Source organism: Amorphotheca resinae (genome assembly GCF_003019875.1).
Source record: "Amorphotheca resinae ATCC 22711 unplaced genomic scaffold M430scaffold_11, whole genome shotgun sequence".
Taxonomy (NCBI): domain Eukaryota; kingdom Fungi; phylum Ascomycota; class Leotiomycetes; order Helotiales; family Amorphothecaceae; genus Amorphotheca; species Amorphotheca resinae.
Genome location: NW_020194481.1, coordinates 227,774 through 241,629, shown reverse-complemented (window position 1 = coordinate 241,629; position 13,856 = coordinate 227,774). Strand labels below are relative to the sequence as shown.

General features: G+C 50.6%; 7 protein-coding genes across 7 annotated transcripts; 3 read left to right on the top strand and 4 right to left on the bottom strand.

Annotated features, from left to right (window-relative positions):
- Positions 1-57: 57 nt before the first annotated feature.
- Positions 58-1,835, top strand: M430DRAFT_44715 (hypothetical protein; the record flags this gene model as incomplete). Its single annotated transcript, XM_024867716.1, has 4 exons — positions 58-779; positions 838-891; positions 951-1,124; positions 1,294-1,835. Coding segments are annotated over 4 exons (1,418 nt in total), but the record flags the coding sequence as incomplete, so codon positions are not given.
- Positions 1,836-2,904: 1,069 nt separating this feature from the next.
- On the bottom strand, positions 2,905-4,016 carry M430DRAFT_36849 (hypothetical protein). Its single transcript, XM_024867004.1, has 3 exons — positions 3,920-4,016; positions 3,691-3,855; positions 2,905-3,356 (listed from the first exon to the last, which is right to left on the bottom strand). Exons 1-3 carry the CDS (start codon positions 3,955-3,957, stop codon positions 3,239-3,241), a joined length of 321 nt encoding a protein of 106 aa, XP_024717734.1. The 5' UTR covers positions 3,958-4,016; the 3' UTR covers positions 2,905-3,238.
- Positions 4,017-4,331: 315 nt separating this feature from the next.
- M430DRAFT_126756 (hypothetical protein) lies at positions 4,332-7,218 on the top strand. The gene is made up of 3 exons (XM_024861999.1): positions 4,332-4,631; positions 4,715-6,864; positions 6,920-7,218. Exons 1-3 carry the CDS (start codon positions 4,506-4,508, stop codon positions 7,065-7,067), a joined length of 2,424 nt encoding a protein of 807 aa, XP_024717733.1. The 5' UTR covers positions 4,332-4,505; the 3' UTR covers positions 7,068-7,218.
- A 57-nt stretch (positions 7,219-7,275) lies between these two features.
- Positions 7,276-8,411, bottom strand: M430DRAFT_36848 (hypothetical protein). Its single transcript, XM_024867003.1, has one exon. The coding sequence runs from the start codon at positions 8,155-8,157 to the stop codon at positions 7,309-7,311; it is 849 nt and encodes a 282-aa protein (XP_024717732.1). The 5' UTR covers positions 8,158-8,411; the 3' UTR covers positions 7,276-7,308.
- A 104-nt stretch (positions 8,412-8,515) lies between these two features.
- M430DRAFT_36846 (hypothetical protein) lies at positions 8,516-9,955 on the top strand (the record flags this gene model as incomplete). The annotated part of the gene is made up of 2 exons (XM_024867002.1): positions 8,516-8,997; positions 9,072-9,955. Coding segments are annotated over exons 1-2 (700 nt in total), but the record flags the coding sequence as incomplete, so codon positions are not given.
- M430DRAFT_21908 (hypothetical protein) lies at positions 9,591-12,564 on the bottom strand (the record flags this gene model as incomplete). Its single annotated transcript, XM_024864594.1, has 9 exons — positions 9,591-10,171; positions 10,221-10,684; positions 10,732-11,006; positions 11,053-11,276; positions 11,326-11,696; positions 11,746-11,873; positions 11,928-12,219; positions 12,275-12,319; positions 12,365-12,564. 9 exons carry the CDS (start codon positions 12,562-12,564, stop codon positions 9,591-9,593), a joined length of 2,580 nt encoding a protein of 859 aa, XP_024717730.1.
- A 494-nt stretch (positions 12,565-13,058) lies between these two features.
- M430DRAFT_21907 (hypothetical protein) lies at positions 13,059-13,550 on the bottom strand (the record flags this gene model as incomplete). The annotated part of the gene is made up of 3 exons (XM_024864593.1): positions 13,059-13,219; positions 13,279-13,332; positions 13,382-13,550. 3 exons carry the CDS (start codon positions 13,548-13,550, stop codon positions 13,059-13,061), a joined length of 384 nt encoding a protein of 127 aa, XP_024717729.1.
- Positions 13,551-13,856: the final 306 nt, after the last annotated feature.

Below are 13,856 nucleotides of genomic sequence, written 5' to 3'. Positions count from 1 at the left end.
TGATACAGTCCCCGTCCTACGACTCGAGAGCAAGCTCCTCAGACTCTCTAGCCCGGGCAATGGTTGCTCCTCAGTACATCCCCCACAACCCATACAGCGCACCTCCCTCCAATAATCTGGGGGCTCCGCGCCAGCAGCTCCCCGTGCAACATAATCCTTTCGGTTTCAACGCGTATGGTGGTGCTAATATCAACATCCTGATTCCTACATTCCCCAACCACTATGTCCAACAACTACCTCTTCCTCGTTTGGGACATTCGGGAACTGATGGGGGCCGGGGAGTCGCATATGCTCAGAATGGTCGGCAAGGTTTCGTGGAAGAGCTTCATAGCCAAAGCCCACCGATCAAATCAGAGTCTCGCTGGAACACCCCGATGAACTCGCCCACTCTGGTAGTGAATAAGAGCAAGGACATCGCCCCAACGACACCTGTGGATGGGTCGAGCGAGGTCACCTTTGATACCGAGGTCGACACTCTTATGAAGGCAATCCAGGCAAAGTCCAAGAGCACACAGCCGCCACAGCAAAGCTCATCTATTGATCCGAGTAGACCTGTGGTAGGTGTTTCTCATATCCCTCGTTACGCGCAGAGCGCAGGAGTGACTGCCTCTGGCCAGGAGACTAGATCCAGGCTCACGAAGGATATCCAGGACGAGGCTGGCCTTGCGAAAGCCAGCAGGAAACGGTACCACTGCACGATCAAGAACTGCATGAAGAGCTTCTATCAGAAGACGCATCTCGACATTCATGAGCGCGCCCATACGGGTGTGAAGCCATATGTGAGTGTTGTCACGCCTGTTCAGATGGTTAGGCAATTATCTGACAATGGTTCTCTAGCCGTGCAGAGAACCGGGTTGTGGTCGCAGCTTCTCTCAACTTGGAAACCTCAGAGTAATTTCAACCCAAACCCCCTAAATTCATGCACCCTCCAAACTAACTACAGCTTACAGACTCATGAACGGCGTCACACAGGGGAAAGGCCATACCAATGCGAGATCTGTGGGAAGAGATTCGCACAACGTGGAAACGTCCGCGCCCACAAGATTGTTCACAACCAAGCCAAGCCATATCTGTGTCGCCTCGATAAATGTGGCAAGCAGTTTACACAACTTGGCAACCTCAAGGTTTGTCTCTGGTCTCTCCGCATGTCAAACCCCTCAACACGTTTATTATTCTTGCTCTAAGAGTCTCGATTCTGTCACAATCTCTCTCTGCGGCATCGCACTCAGTTCTTCTTCCTCATCATAACTTCAGTTGTCTTCAGGCGCTCAAACTGATCCAATCTGCTTCCAGTCCCACCAAAACAAATTCCATGCTCAGACTATCCGTGATCTGACTTCCAAATTTGCCTCGATCAAAGACGGGGACATCGTCGGGTCCGCCGATAAAGAGCTGTGGGAATATTTCGCCAACCTATACAAGAACAGCAATAAGGGTATCAAAGGCCGTGGCAAGGACCGAAAAGTCGGCGCCAACCCGAAAGCTTCTTCGAATCCAGGCCCGCGAGATACGGGTCTCGGCGGTGGCCGATACGCCTCTCCAACCGGCACTGAACGAGGCATGATGGGCCCCGCCGCGGGCCACGGGAGAGGAGGCGAGGGCCAGTACGAAATGTTCGACGCGGACGATGCGAGCCAGTCTGGGAGCCACAGCGGGAGTGGCGGGGCGAGCTCCGTCGCGAGCTGTGACGATGCGCCTTCAGATGGATATGACGATAGTAGCAGAGGCGGGGCGTTAGCATTTGGCGATCGGATCTATTGATCATCCATCTAGGTAGTTCAGGAAGGGAGGGACCAAAAAAAAAGGGGCGTGAGTGACGGGAACCTTGGGTATATCTTTTTACGAATCATGACGAGATTACGAGTTACGACGAAGCAAGGCTTCACGGCCGGCTCGATGGTGTATTATACGATTAGTAGTAGTAGTAATATTACCCTTATTCTTATTGCTATACTAAAAACTTAATGGATTCTATTAATTCACATACCTTACCTAAGGTACCTTACCTCCCTGCTTCTCTAAGAAACTCTTATTCTTTGACGGAATATATAAATTCTCACTCTCTAAACTAGGTACTTCATACACATAGATAGCTAGCTACTGTAGATCTGCCTTATCCCTTATATCCCTTATCAGACCGACCTATGCGCAGGCTGGCTACATACCTTACACACCTTGGGTTTACTTACATACTAGCTAGCATACCTCAATATTAATCAATATACCATCTATCCATCCATCGCGCTCCCTCCCCCCTCCCTACCTCACCTAAACCAATCCCTAGAAATCTCCCTCTCCTTCTCCCCAGTGTACTAGGCTCCATGGAGCATTCCAAATCTTACTCTCTCTGATTGATTGATTGATTGTCCTTTCTATCTATCTAAAGTAGGGGGGGGGGGGGGGGGGGATTGATTGATGTATGTAAGGGCAGGCAGGGAGGGAAGGGAGGGATTTTGTAAGGTTAGAAATTAACGCTGCTCTGGGTTCATTACTGTAGGGGAGATCGGCGGGTACTAGTTTTGTTTAGGGATTAAGGTAAGCTGGGGGGAGAGGGGGGGTGGTGTGGGGAGATTTGAGTGAGTGAGAGATGGATGGATCGTTTGATTGATATGTGTATCTTAATATAATTTACAAACAAAAGATCGATACCTTATCCTAGGAGGAGATCAAATCAAATCAAATCAAGACGCGCGGGGGTAAGGAGGGAAAGCCCCGGGGTTTTCGGGGTTCCCCGTGCCATCCATCTAAGGTAAGTAAGTAAGCTCTATATATATGATCGATCAATCTTTTCTATGGATGGATGTGATGAGATTTTTTGTGTTACATTGTATGCCCCAATCAATCATCGCATGACAAACACCTGATCTGCATACATAAATTTCGATTATTATCAAGAAAAAAAATGACCGGAAAGGGCTTTTTTATTTTTATTTTATTTTGCTTTTTTTTCTCTTTCTGGGCTGAGGATGAGGACCACGGTACGCGGTGCTAGCTGTACTGTATTGTAGCACAAACCAATGCGGCGAGATTTCTGATTCCCTGACCCCAGGGGGGATGCTCGCATCTGGTCTGGCTGTTTGTCTTACTCGGACCCCAAGGTCAGAGAGTCAAGACTCGTACGTACAGTACAGTACAGTACAGTACGTCGCCTTACTCGACAGAGCACACAGAGAGACCACAGCGCTGATCGAAGGGAGAGGTTTGCCGCAGCGCAGCGCAGCTCCCTACCCTTGGTACCCTACCCCCCGTGCAGCGTCGACACGAAGAGGATGTTGTCCCTCGCCTGCAGCGCGTACGACGCCTCCCCCTCAAGTTCCCAGTCGGCGTCGTTGATGAGGACTAGGATTCCTGGGCGTCTGCGCGGAGCCGGGCTGGTTAGCTAGGGATGCTCTATAAGTATGGTATGTGTATGTATATATGTGTATATATATGTATATATGTATGTAAGGTAGGTAAGTTATGTAGGTATGTATGTATGTATGTGCGGTAAGGTAAGTATGTGTAGGCCATGCTCAGTAGAGAGGGTGAAACAACGTGCTGGGGAAGACGGTGAAGAGTCGCGGTGCAGACGCATTGTAAGGCGAGTGCGTCTGCTCAGACCGGTGCAATGTGGAATGCAGTGATTTGATCCCATCGGATTGAGAGCGCGGTGGAGGCGGTGAAGGGAGACGGGGAAAAGGGGGGGCCTACACGTGACCGTCCAGCACGAACATCTCCTTTCGAGGATCCTTCATGACTTCTACGCAGAGGTAATGCACCAGCCATCCGACGGTGACCGCCTGTCCGCGCTCGTCCTTTGCGGGCACGGAGAGGGAGTGCTTGCGCTGGTCCGCGAAGAGCATCTCGAGACCGCCCCTGAGCCGCTTGGATTAGCTGCTGCTGTCTCTCTCACTTGCAGAGGATCGCGGGAACCACCTACGTGAACTCAACGGTGATGGGGATCGTCTCGGACGCCATCTTGGGGCTTCTACAGCGGCCGTGTCGGGGACTCGACCTCGTCAACGGAGGGAAGATGGATGTTGTTTTTGAGGCGATTCGCGACGAGCATTCAGCCCTGAAAAATGCGCGCTGGTAGCCTCGCTGAGTCAGCAGAACCTGCTCCCACACATCTGATGTTGTTCCGGAAAAGCAGAGCTGAGGAGAGAGAGTATATATATATATATATACATATAAAATGTAGACATAGAAGAGACATCCTGAATCATTTAGAATATAAAGAAGATGATGGCATTGCCAGCGAAGAAATGGCAAATTTGCAAAACCGTCCATTCTGAAGCCGTACCGCAAGTGACAAAATTTGGCGATAAAAATCCGTGAAAATGATTCCAACACCCTAGAAAAGCCACCATCTTCCTCCAGCCCAGACGTTCCAGCTTCTCTGGAGCATGAGCATGTTTGTACCTTGCCGCTCGATGGGATAGATCTTCTACGCTTCGTCTGGTCTTGCTTTTTCTTCTATTCTTCGAGGCACCTCTTCCTCACTCAGCCTTGCCGATGCCTTGAGGATGGTCCAGCTCAACGCCGAGTATCTGGCGGCCGGTGCCAATAGGCATCCTGCCGCCGCCGACTGGGACGAGAGTGGAATCCTGGCCTTTGGAGCGGATAGGAATATAGCATTATGGCGACCTCAAGTAAGCCTCTCTGACGGAGTGCCATCCTCTGTCACATGAACGTACTTATTATGTCTCGGCATCAAAGTCTGACATGATTGCAGAATTCTGGCTCCCGAGGTGTTTATGACTTCCTCCAAGGCCACACTGATACTGTGAATGTCGTGAAGTTTGTCCCCAATTCGCAGGGGATCTTGCTCAGTGGCTCTGTTGACAAGACCGTCAAAATTTGGAAGAGAGCCACGACCTCTGAACACTACACCTGTGCTCAGACGATTTCAGACCATGCAAGTTCCATCAATTGTATAGCAGTAGCACCTGGCGCAACAATATTTGCGTCCGGCTCTGCAGATGCCACTATTAAGATCTGGTGTCTTGATGAATCGAACACGGCCAGCCTACGACAGTCTATCACTGTCACCCCAAGATTCTTTCCCCTGGCGATGGCCTTGAGCCCGCTCACGGGTGCGCTAGATTCCTACGTGCTTGCGGTGGCTGGGACGAAAGATATCATCCAGCTCTATGTCCTAGATTCCCAGAGCGGACCGGAATTCAAACTCCAAGCTACTCTTTCTGGTCACGAGGGGTGGATCCGCTCGTTGGAATTCACGAAAGAGAGTGATAGTCCACACAGCGATCTCCTGTTGGCATCTGCGAGCCAGGACAAATATATCCGCCTGTGGCGAGTTCACCAAGGTAAAGAGTTGCCAGCGGCAGCCGCCTCTGCAGATCCTTCGTTGGGAGCCTTCCTTCCGGGAAAGTCTTTGTCTAATAAAGCCCATCGATTCAAGGCCCAAGGACTGGATTACTCAGCTACATTTGAAGCGCTTCTACTTGGGCATGAGGATTGGATCTATAGCACGAGATGGCGTAGAGACAAGAAATTGCAATTACTCTCTGCATCTGCGGATAACTCATTAGCAATTTGGGAGCCTGATGCCACGACTGGTGTGTGGGTTACTATTACCAGACTAGGAGAGATCAGCTCCGAGAAAGGTTCGACAACAGCTACTGGTAGTACCGGAGGCTTCTGGACTGGTCTCTGGTCCCCCTCTGGCTCAACAGTAGTATGCCTTGGGAGGACTGGGAGCTGGAGACTGTGGAATCACAGCGACGAGCAGGATCGATGGATCCAAGGAGTGGGTATCAGTGGCCATACACAATCCATCACCGGCATTGCGTGGTCGCAGGACGGCGATTACCTCCTCTCCACCAGTTCCGATCAAACTACCAGACTGCATGCTAAGTGGAAGCGTGGGGAACAGTATTCCTGGCATGAGATGGCAAGGCCCCAGATCCACGGCTATGATCTCAATTGCATCGATTCTTTGGATTCATCTCGATTTGTATCGGGAGCGGATGAGAAGCTCCTCCGAGTATTCAACGAACCCAGGGCCGTTGCGAATCTCCTGAGCAAACTTTGCGGCTTTGGAGGGTCTCACCTAGAAGAGATGCCAGATGCAGCTAATATGCCGGTCCTTGGTCTCTCTAACAAAGCAATAGAAGCAATTGGGGATGACGAGGAAGTGCTGAACGGCAACGAGAATGATCGCGAGGCGATCGATCCAGCTTCTGTGGTCCACAAATCCACATTGGACCTCGATTATCCACCTACGGAGGAACACCTATCACGGCATACTCTGTGGCCTGAGATGGAAAAGCTGTACGGGCACGGTTACGAGATCTCGGCCCTCGCAGCCAGCCATGATGGGTCGGTCGTTGCGACAGCGTGCAAGGCCAGCTCTATCGACCACGCTGTGATCCGGCTCTTTGAAACGAAGACCTGGCATGAGATCAAGCCTCCCCTCACCGCACACTCTCTGACCGTAACCCGGCTGCGCTTCTCCGCAGACGACCAGTATCTGCTCAGCGTTGGTCGTGACCGGCAATGGGCAGTGTTCCAGCGAGACGCTACTGACAAGTCCAAATACACACAGTTTGCGTTAGATCCGAAAGGCCACACCCGGATGATCCTGGATGCGGCATGGGCGCCGACCCCGTTGCCTCTCTTTGCGACAGCGGGACGGGACAAGCAGGTCAAGATTTGGGTAAGGGATGAAGCGTCAGCAGGTTTTGTTCACAAGGCTACTATCACGGAGGAGGGTCCCGTCACGGCGATAGATTTCCTCGACGCGGAGACAGGGGATGGTCAGGTGTGTCTCGCAGTCGGGATGGAGACGGGCCACTTTAAGATCTACAGCTTGGTTATCAAGGGAGATTTTTCCGCTCAGGAGATCGAATTGGCTTCTCCAATGTAAGTGCCCCTTTTCAGACCGAGCAAGGAATCTAGCTAATGAGGGAATAATAAGCTCTTACGCGAACCCGGCAAGGGCAATTACACAGTTGGCTTGGAAACCTGCAAATAGAGCTCATCCAGGGGAGAGCGGGATGGAACTTGCAATTGCGAGCGAGGATGGCTCTTTGCGCGTCTATTCTTGTAATCTTGCTGAGTCTTGAGAGGGACCCATGTATGCTAGATGCTGCGCCTGCCATGTTTAATATAAAGACAAGCTCTAAATCGTTGAGTCCGTAGTGATAAAAGACACCTGGGTATGTTAAATGTTACGCCAACCATGCATGCACCGTGTTGAAGAGCCGTTGAAGCGCTCATAGCAAAAGGAAAAGCAAAAGCAAAATCGGGCACTCAGAAAGAGACCATCATCATCACATCGTCACCACCCAAAATGCAACCAGCAGCTCAGACCGGCTTCTGCTCACTCCCATACCCGCCAACCCCCGGGTTAAGGTACGCTTTCCCCTCACTACCAACGCCCATATTCCTGGGACCCCTCTCGGCCAAATCATCCTTCAACCACGCCAACACCAACTCACCCAGCCTGCTATTCCCCGTCTCCGGGGTCCTCGTCAACTTAAACTGATCCATCGCCCCCCACTCCTTAACCTTCCCCAGACTCATATGCACCAGGTGAGTCGGCCACGCCGCCAGATTATCCAAGATATGCGTCGCATAGACAATGGTACAAGGTCTCGTCTCGGTCTCGCGCTTCAAGAAGGCCAGGAAATCACTGCGGCTCAACAAGTCCAAATCGACCGTGATCTCATCCAGCAATAGGATGCGCCACGGCCGGATCAAGCCCATGGCCAACTGCACGCGGCGCCGCTCGCCGTCCGACACGGCGTGCATGCGCCACGCGAGATCGATATCCAGGACTCGCACGAGCTCGTCGCGGCGCGCGGCGTAGTGGTCGCCGCCCACGCTGCGCAGCAGCTCCGCGACCCCGATGTCCGTCCGCACGATGGGGTTGAGCACCCATTCGAGACCCAGGTATGTCACGCCTTCGAGGCCGTCCTTGAAGGGGTCGACACCGCCGATGGAGATGGTGCCCGAGGGCGCGAGGCGCTTGCCGGCGAGGAGGCGCAAAAGAGTGGTTTTCCCAGCGCCATTGGCGCCGATGAGGAGCGTGCGGGAGCCTGGGGGGAGGGAGAGGCTGACTTGGTGCAGGCCCGTGGACTTGTCGGGGAATGTGTAGGAGAGGTTGCGGACGGAGATGGAGGGCGCGAGGCTTTGGTCCTCGGGGACGGACATGGTGGGCGGGAGAGGGAGGGTGAGGACGGCGAGAAAAGACAAGAGAGAAAGAGGGAGTGGAAGAGGGAGAGTGAGGGAGAGCAAAACAGACGGGAGAAGAGCAGAACAGAAGCACAATTGAGTTTCGCAATTGAGATTCTGGGTTTTTTGAAGTCGCGTAATAGCAACAAGCAACACCAAGGTTGGGGGTGATTACTCATCTATGGGATATCTCTCTGGACATTGTACGTATATCTTTGATACGTAAGATGAATAAGATTGAAAACAAATAAAATAAAACGAAAATACTCCCAGAACGTTAATTCACCCAAATCTCCAAGTCCTGTTCCCAAATACCCCGCCATCGATCGTCAGGGGCACCAAGGTCCATCGAGGGGTTTATCTGGTCACGTGTCACATCGAGCCTTTCAACTCTGGTCGATTTCTCGATACAAAGTTGCAACCCCAAAGCCGCACCAAAACCCACCGCCAAAATGTCTTTCTCTGCCTGTACATTTCCATGATATGCTCACCATCTCAATACTTTTAAAAGCATCATAACATATCTCGTTCGGGCACACGAAGAATGGCGCCCCCAGCCCCACACCCAGAACTCCTTTCCATCTCCGGCCTCCTCCTAGCCACAGCCCACCGCAACAAGAACCAGCACCGGCTGTCCAAATGGTGGAAAGCATTCTCGCAGCTCCGACGGCACGTCTCGAAGCTGATCATCGAGCTTGAGGCTCTTGATCGCGAGGTGCTGCTGTATGGTCAGGGACATAGGAAGACGGTGGGATCACGTGAGGCTGTCGAGAGACGGGTGGGGTTTTTCAGGGACTTGTTGATGCCGAGGTGTTTTTTGTGAGTTTTTGCGAATTGGGCATATGGTGTGGCAAGGAGGGAAGAGGGACTAATGCGTGGAATGTGTAATCTAGGGCTTTCTCGGGTCTGGTCGCGGATAATCAGTATGCGGCTCTGGGACTCATGCTGATGGCGACGTTAGGGAGGGTCCGGAAGCTGATCCTGCCTTTGAGGAAGGGGGAGGAAGATGAGGGTACGGAGGAGAAGACGGTTGCTGAGGGAGTGGTGGACCATGAGCAACTGGATCTGGGAGAGGTGGTTCGGAGGGATGAGGTTGAGGAGATCGCTGGGGAGAAGAGGAAAGAAAAAGAGACTGGGGAGGCTGAGGAGGAAGGGGATGATGGTGTTGAAGTCAAGAAGTCAAGGAAGAAAGAGAAAAAAGAGAAACGGAGTATGGGAGAAGCAGAGCTTTCGAAGGGAGCCGAGTCAACACCGGCGAAACGTCCGAAGAAGAAGCGGAAAAAGGGCGACGCTTTTGATGACTTGTTCGATAGTTTGATTTGAACTTAAACTGCCTTTGCACGAAGACTTCTGATGTGAATGCAATTCTAACTCTATTGGGTACTCGCTTTTCAATTACAGCCAGATTAAAATCACCTCTGTGTGTATTTCGTGCCAAGCCAGAAAAGCAGACTTCCGAGTCCCACGTTAATACCCAGGTGCTGGCCTATACTCCAAGCCATACTATATAAATATTTCGGCGAAAACACCGTCCAGATGAACAGATGTGTCCGCAGCAGTGTGCAAGCAGCCATGACAAAGAAGAGACTGCTCGTCACGAAGACCGTGAGCAAAGCCAGATGTTCCTTCAGCAGGTTCCTATGTCCTGATTCATGCAACTTCAAGAGCATGAGGTTTGTGGAAGACGCCCAGAATATCGGACCCGCCCAGTTGCTGACGAATGTGAGAACTCCTACAGCGATCACGTTGTAGCCGCTCACGCCGTTGTAGGCACTCGAGAGATCGACGGAAGAAATGGCGTTCGAACCCCCAAAGGCAAAGAAAGACATATATTGGAGGAGCAAGGACGTCGTGGTGATCTCGACGAGGTTGAGGTCTAGATCGCTCAGGAGGTGGGATAAAACCTCAAAGAGCAGGAATAGGGGTATGTTCGTAGCCCTGGATTGGGTAATCAGAAAAAGGAGCAGTAAATAATGCACCGCTTTCATCGTAGCTGAATAAAGTCAATGCAAGGTTCTAGATGAAGGGTAGCAAAGACTCACGGTTTGGACGTTTTGGCAGGCCACGCCCAGTGGCAAGAGTATAGATCAGCGAGATGCCAATAGCAATGAAAGTAACCCTTGCGCGGGCCACGAGAGAGGCCCCTTTCTCGTTGTCTGCCATTGTCTTTATCAGACCAGTCATAAGCTCGGGGGAATCTTGACCAGTGAATGCCACTTTGAACGTGGCTGATGCCGTAGCAAGAGCTGTTGCAATTACAGCAGAAGCAGTTTGGGGGAAGCGGGAGAAACCATTGGTTGAAAGGAACTGTATGTTCCACAAATAAGTGACAACCACAAGTCCCCAAAGGAACATTTTATGATCAGAGAAAAAGGCACGAGCAATATCTGGCTCTCCTGCAAATTTCTGCCCGGTTTGGTTCCATCGTCTGGCAATTCTTATCATAAGAAGGGTTACAGCAAAGACGGGAACAATTGAGAAAGCTGGGTATACCCAGATGCGAGTGCTAAGTCTTTATGAGCCCCGAGCTTTTGCGCGAAGAATGATACGTACCGCTTGATCAAGAGAAGCACTAGCCACGCCGAAGTAGCCCAGTACCAGAAATGTTGCTCTTCCTCAACATAGCTGCTTGCAAACATCATGACCCCATATAGCAAGATGATGCAAGCGAAAGGAGAGCTAGTCTTCACAGAGCGTGTAAGAGTTGGACCAGCAGCAACTAATCCTAGCAAGACGGCCATTGAAGCAAAGGCTTGGCCTGTGAACATCCTGGGAATATCATAATTGCTTGCAGTGCTGCTCATCAACTCCTGTGCTTGTTTTAACCACTGGTATTATTTAGCAATGTGACATGATGAGGGGGAGGTGAGTTACTTTTGATACGGCTATCAGCCATCCGTTAATGTCTTGCTCTCCGCCCTTCATCTCAGCCAGGTCCTGGGTGATACTTCTCCATTGACATGCAAGCTCATCAGTGCTAGAGGAGGCTTTATGGCAGTCATCAGAAGCCCCGTCGGATTCGAAACCAGGGAACGTGGCAGTGACGATGTTCAGAATTTGTCTAGCATTCCGTAGCAGGATCTGCACTTGGTCATTTTCTATCCCTTGTCAGTTTCAGAGCCCCACTAGATTTGTGTTGTCACATACTGTTGGGCCAAAATGGGAGAAAGTCAGTAATGAAAGCTCCCAGATTATTTCGGGGCGCTGGGAAGCCAAGCAGGGCTCCCAACGTAGGGGCTATATCGGACTGCTCAACAACAGTATAATATTGGAATTCATCTTCAAACGAAGCAGGAGATTCAAAACCGGATGTGATAGTCTTGAGCTTTGGAGAGATGAAGACCAGAGCAGGTGACGTCTCACCAGGGGCAGAACCGCCATGATTACCAGCATCATTCATTCCATGATCCCCGCATAGTACTAACAGAGTTGACTTGAGAGACTCTTCTGTTTCTATGGCCTCGTAAATCTGACGGACAATACTATCCATCTCACGTTGCTTAGGGATCATATTTGGCCTTTCGAGATGTCAGCTGAGCACTGGATCTGGGATTTTCGAGATCCTACCCTCGTGGTCCAGTCTTGTGCCCTATGTGATCAAGGCCGAGATAATGTAGGACCATGGTATTCCAGTCATCATGCATCAGTTCTTCAGGAACATGTCTAGTAACATTGTTGTCCACTTCCGTAAAATCCTGAGGAGTTATATTCAGCTATATGCTATCTATAATTCTCTAGACTCAACTAACCGAAACGAAGAAGCTTGATGTTCCATCAGCGCGGTCAAACATCCCAGGAAAGAGTTTGAGCCACGTATCATCCCCGTACATGACCATTTTGCCCGCTTCCTTTGCCTTCATTTGTGCAAGCCAGGTATCTTGTGTGGCTAGAGATGATGTAGTATCTGATTCTGCAAAGTTTAGAATAACATCGAGGAAGGACGGTATAGACCCGGTAGTAATGGCTTTAATCCTTGGCATTGTAATGGTAGGAGATGTAGCGTGGGCTGTGAAAGGGATTGCTGCTCCGCTGGAAATGAGACTATAAGCACAGATTAGCCTGCTATCTCATTATCTCGTAGATTACTGAAGCATACCTCTGAGTAAATGCAAAACCAGAAAGTCCGGAATAGACAAAATCACTGCGAATGTTAGTTCTCCCCGAATCCCCAATGGTGGTTCCCTACCTCCGGAGAGCATCGACGACCATGAATACGAGTTTGTCGAACGGCGCCTCAGGCGGAGGGCCATATTCGAGAGGTTCATATTCAGCTAGACCAGGGAGAAATGGTTTGTAAGGGAAGAAGCCACTCGCAAAGGTAAGAATTGCGATGGGAATCAGGATATTAGCTGCGGTGAGCAATAGAGTTGAAGTTCCGGGTGTCATTTCGACGAATGGCAACCCAGTCCACGACTGGGGTTTCGCAGACCTTTCAACAAGAGATTTCCTAATGTGAAAGCGCGAAGCCCAGTCGCAGGGTCATCGCTGTCATTAAAGAGTTGTATTCAAGAAGTTAACACGGCATCGCGGTGATCTGTCTTGGCGAACGCGTCTTGCCCAAAAGGTACCGGAAGCGATAAGGAGAGCTTATCGGACTGGCAAGAAATTTATTCATGATATCCATTCATTAGGTATATTGCTGGAAGCAAGTCAAGTGCCAAGCCAATGTGTTTTCATGAACTCGACATAGCTAATCCATACTCAGAATTCCACAGGTTATATGGTGATATCTTCAAGACAACGGCCTGCAAATTTTAGGAAAACCCCACGTCTGCCCCAAAGGAAATCCCCTCACAGGAGCACATATCCCGGAACTCCTTGCAGAATGAACCCCCATAACGCCTCTGCAACCATAAGAAATTGAACTCTGTACTAATGGCCTATCTTCTTCCCTTCGTCTTGGGCCCAACTCTTTTGCCATTTTTGTACTTCGGGAACACGATTGAAGCTTTGCGGCTGCTTCGTCTCTTCTCTATCCTGCCTTTTCTAGAAGACTTCGGCTTGGAGGTACTCTTCGAGGCATCTTGATCAACTTCCATACCTGAATTATAGTATTAGAACCTCGTTAAGTAGAATGGTAGATGTGGGCAAGTATTGTACCTTCAGTCTCCTTGCTCTCTGCGGTCGGGGCGGCACTGTTTTGTTCGGTGGAGCCTGGCTTGTTGTTAGATCTGACACTTTGACCAAAGACCATATTCCATACCCTCTTGAGGCTCCATGACTACATCCTCTCTCTTCTTTGGTTGCGACGCCAACTCAAGAAGTTTTGCTGAGAGTCTCTCCGTCCGTGCATCTTCAACCGGCCCAAAAACCCGACTCTTCAGCCTCTGATGGTTCGCCTTCTTCGTGCTTGCTCGCGCGCTTTTCGCCATTGTGTAGAATTAAATTACGAATGGTAATTCGAAGGGGTTGCTGGAGTCTGAAGTAGGTACCTCGCAATGATTCGCAGTGGTCGAAGGAATCGCGAAATATTTTGATATTTTGACAAGCCCCGCAAGCGCAAACTTTCTTTTCTGCAAAGGCGGTGACCTCTTTCGGCGATGAATTGGTGACGAGGCGCGTGGGAAAACCTCCAACGTCCAGCGTGAACGGTCGAGTATGAAAAAGGCTATAAAGCTTCACGGCATGATAGAAGTCTGCTCTCTGCGAATGCGAAGCTAGACAAAGACTGTGTCCGC

Coding starts and splice junctions, on each gene's coding strand:
- M430DRAFT_36849 (XM_024867004.1), bottom strand. CDS start 3,957: ATGGCGTCCGAGACGATCCCCATCACCGTTGAGTTCAC. Junction 3,856..3,919: donor CCCATCACCGTTGAGTTCAC/GTAGGTGGTTCC, acceptor CAAGCGGCTCAG/GGGCGGTCTCGAGATGCTCT. Junction 3,357..3,690: donor TTCGTGCTGGACGGTCACGT/GTAGGCCCCCCC, acceptor GGCTCCGCGCAG/ACGCCCAGGAATCCTAGTCC.
- M430DRAFT_126756 (XM_024861999.1), top strand. CDS start 4,506: ATGGTCCAGCTCAACGCCGAGTATCTGGCGGCCGGTGCCAATAGGCAT. Junction 4,632..4,714: donor TAGCATTATGGCGACCTCAA/GTAAGCCTCTCT, acceptor ACATGATTGCAG/AATTCTGGCTCCCGAGGTGT. Junction 6,865..6,919: donor ATCGAATTGGCTTCTCCAAT/GTAAGTGCCCCT, acceptor GGGAATAATAAG/CTCTTACGCGAACCCGGCAA.
- M430DRAFT_36848 (XM_024867003.1), bottom strand. CDS start 8,157: ATGTCCGTCCCCGAGGACCAAAGCCTCGCGCCCTCCATCTCCGTCCGC.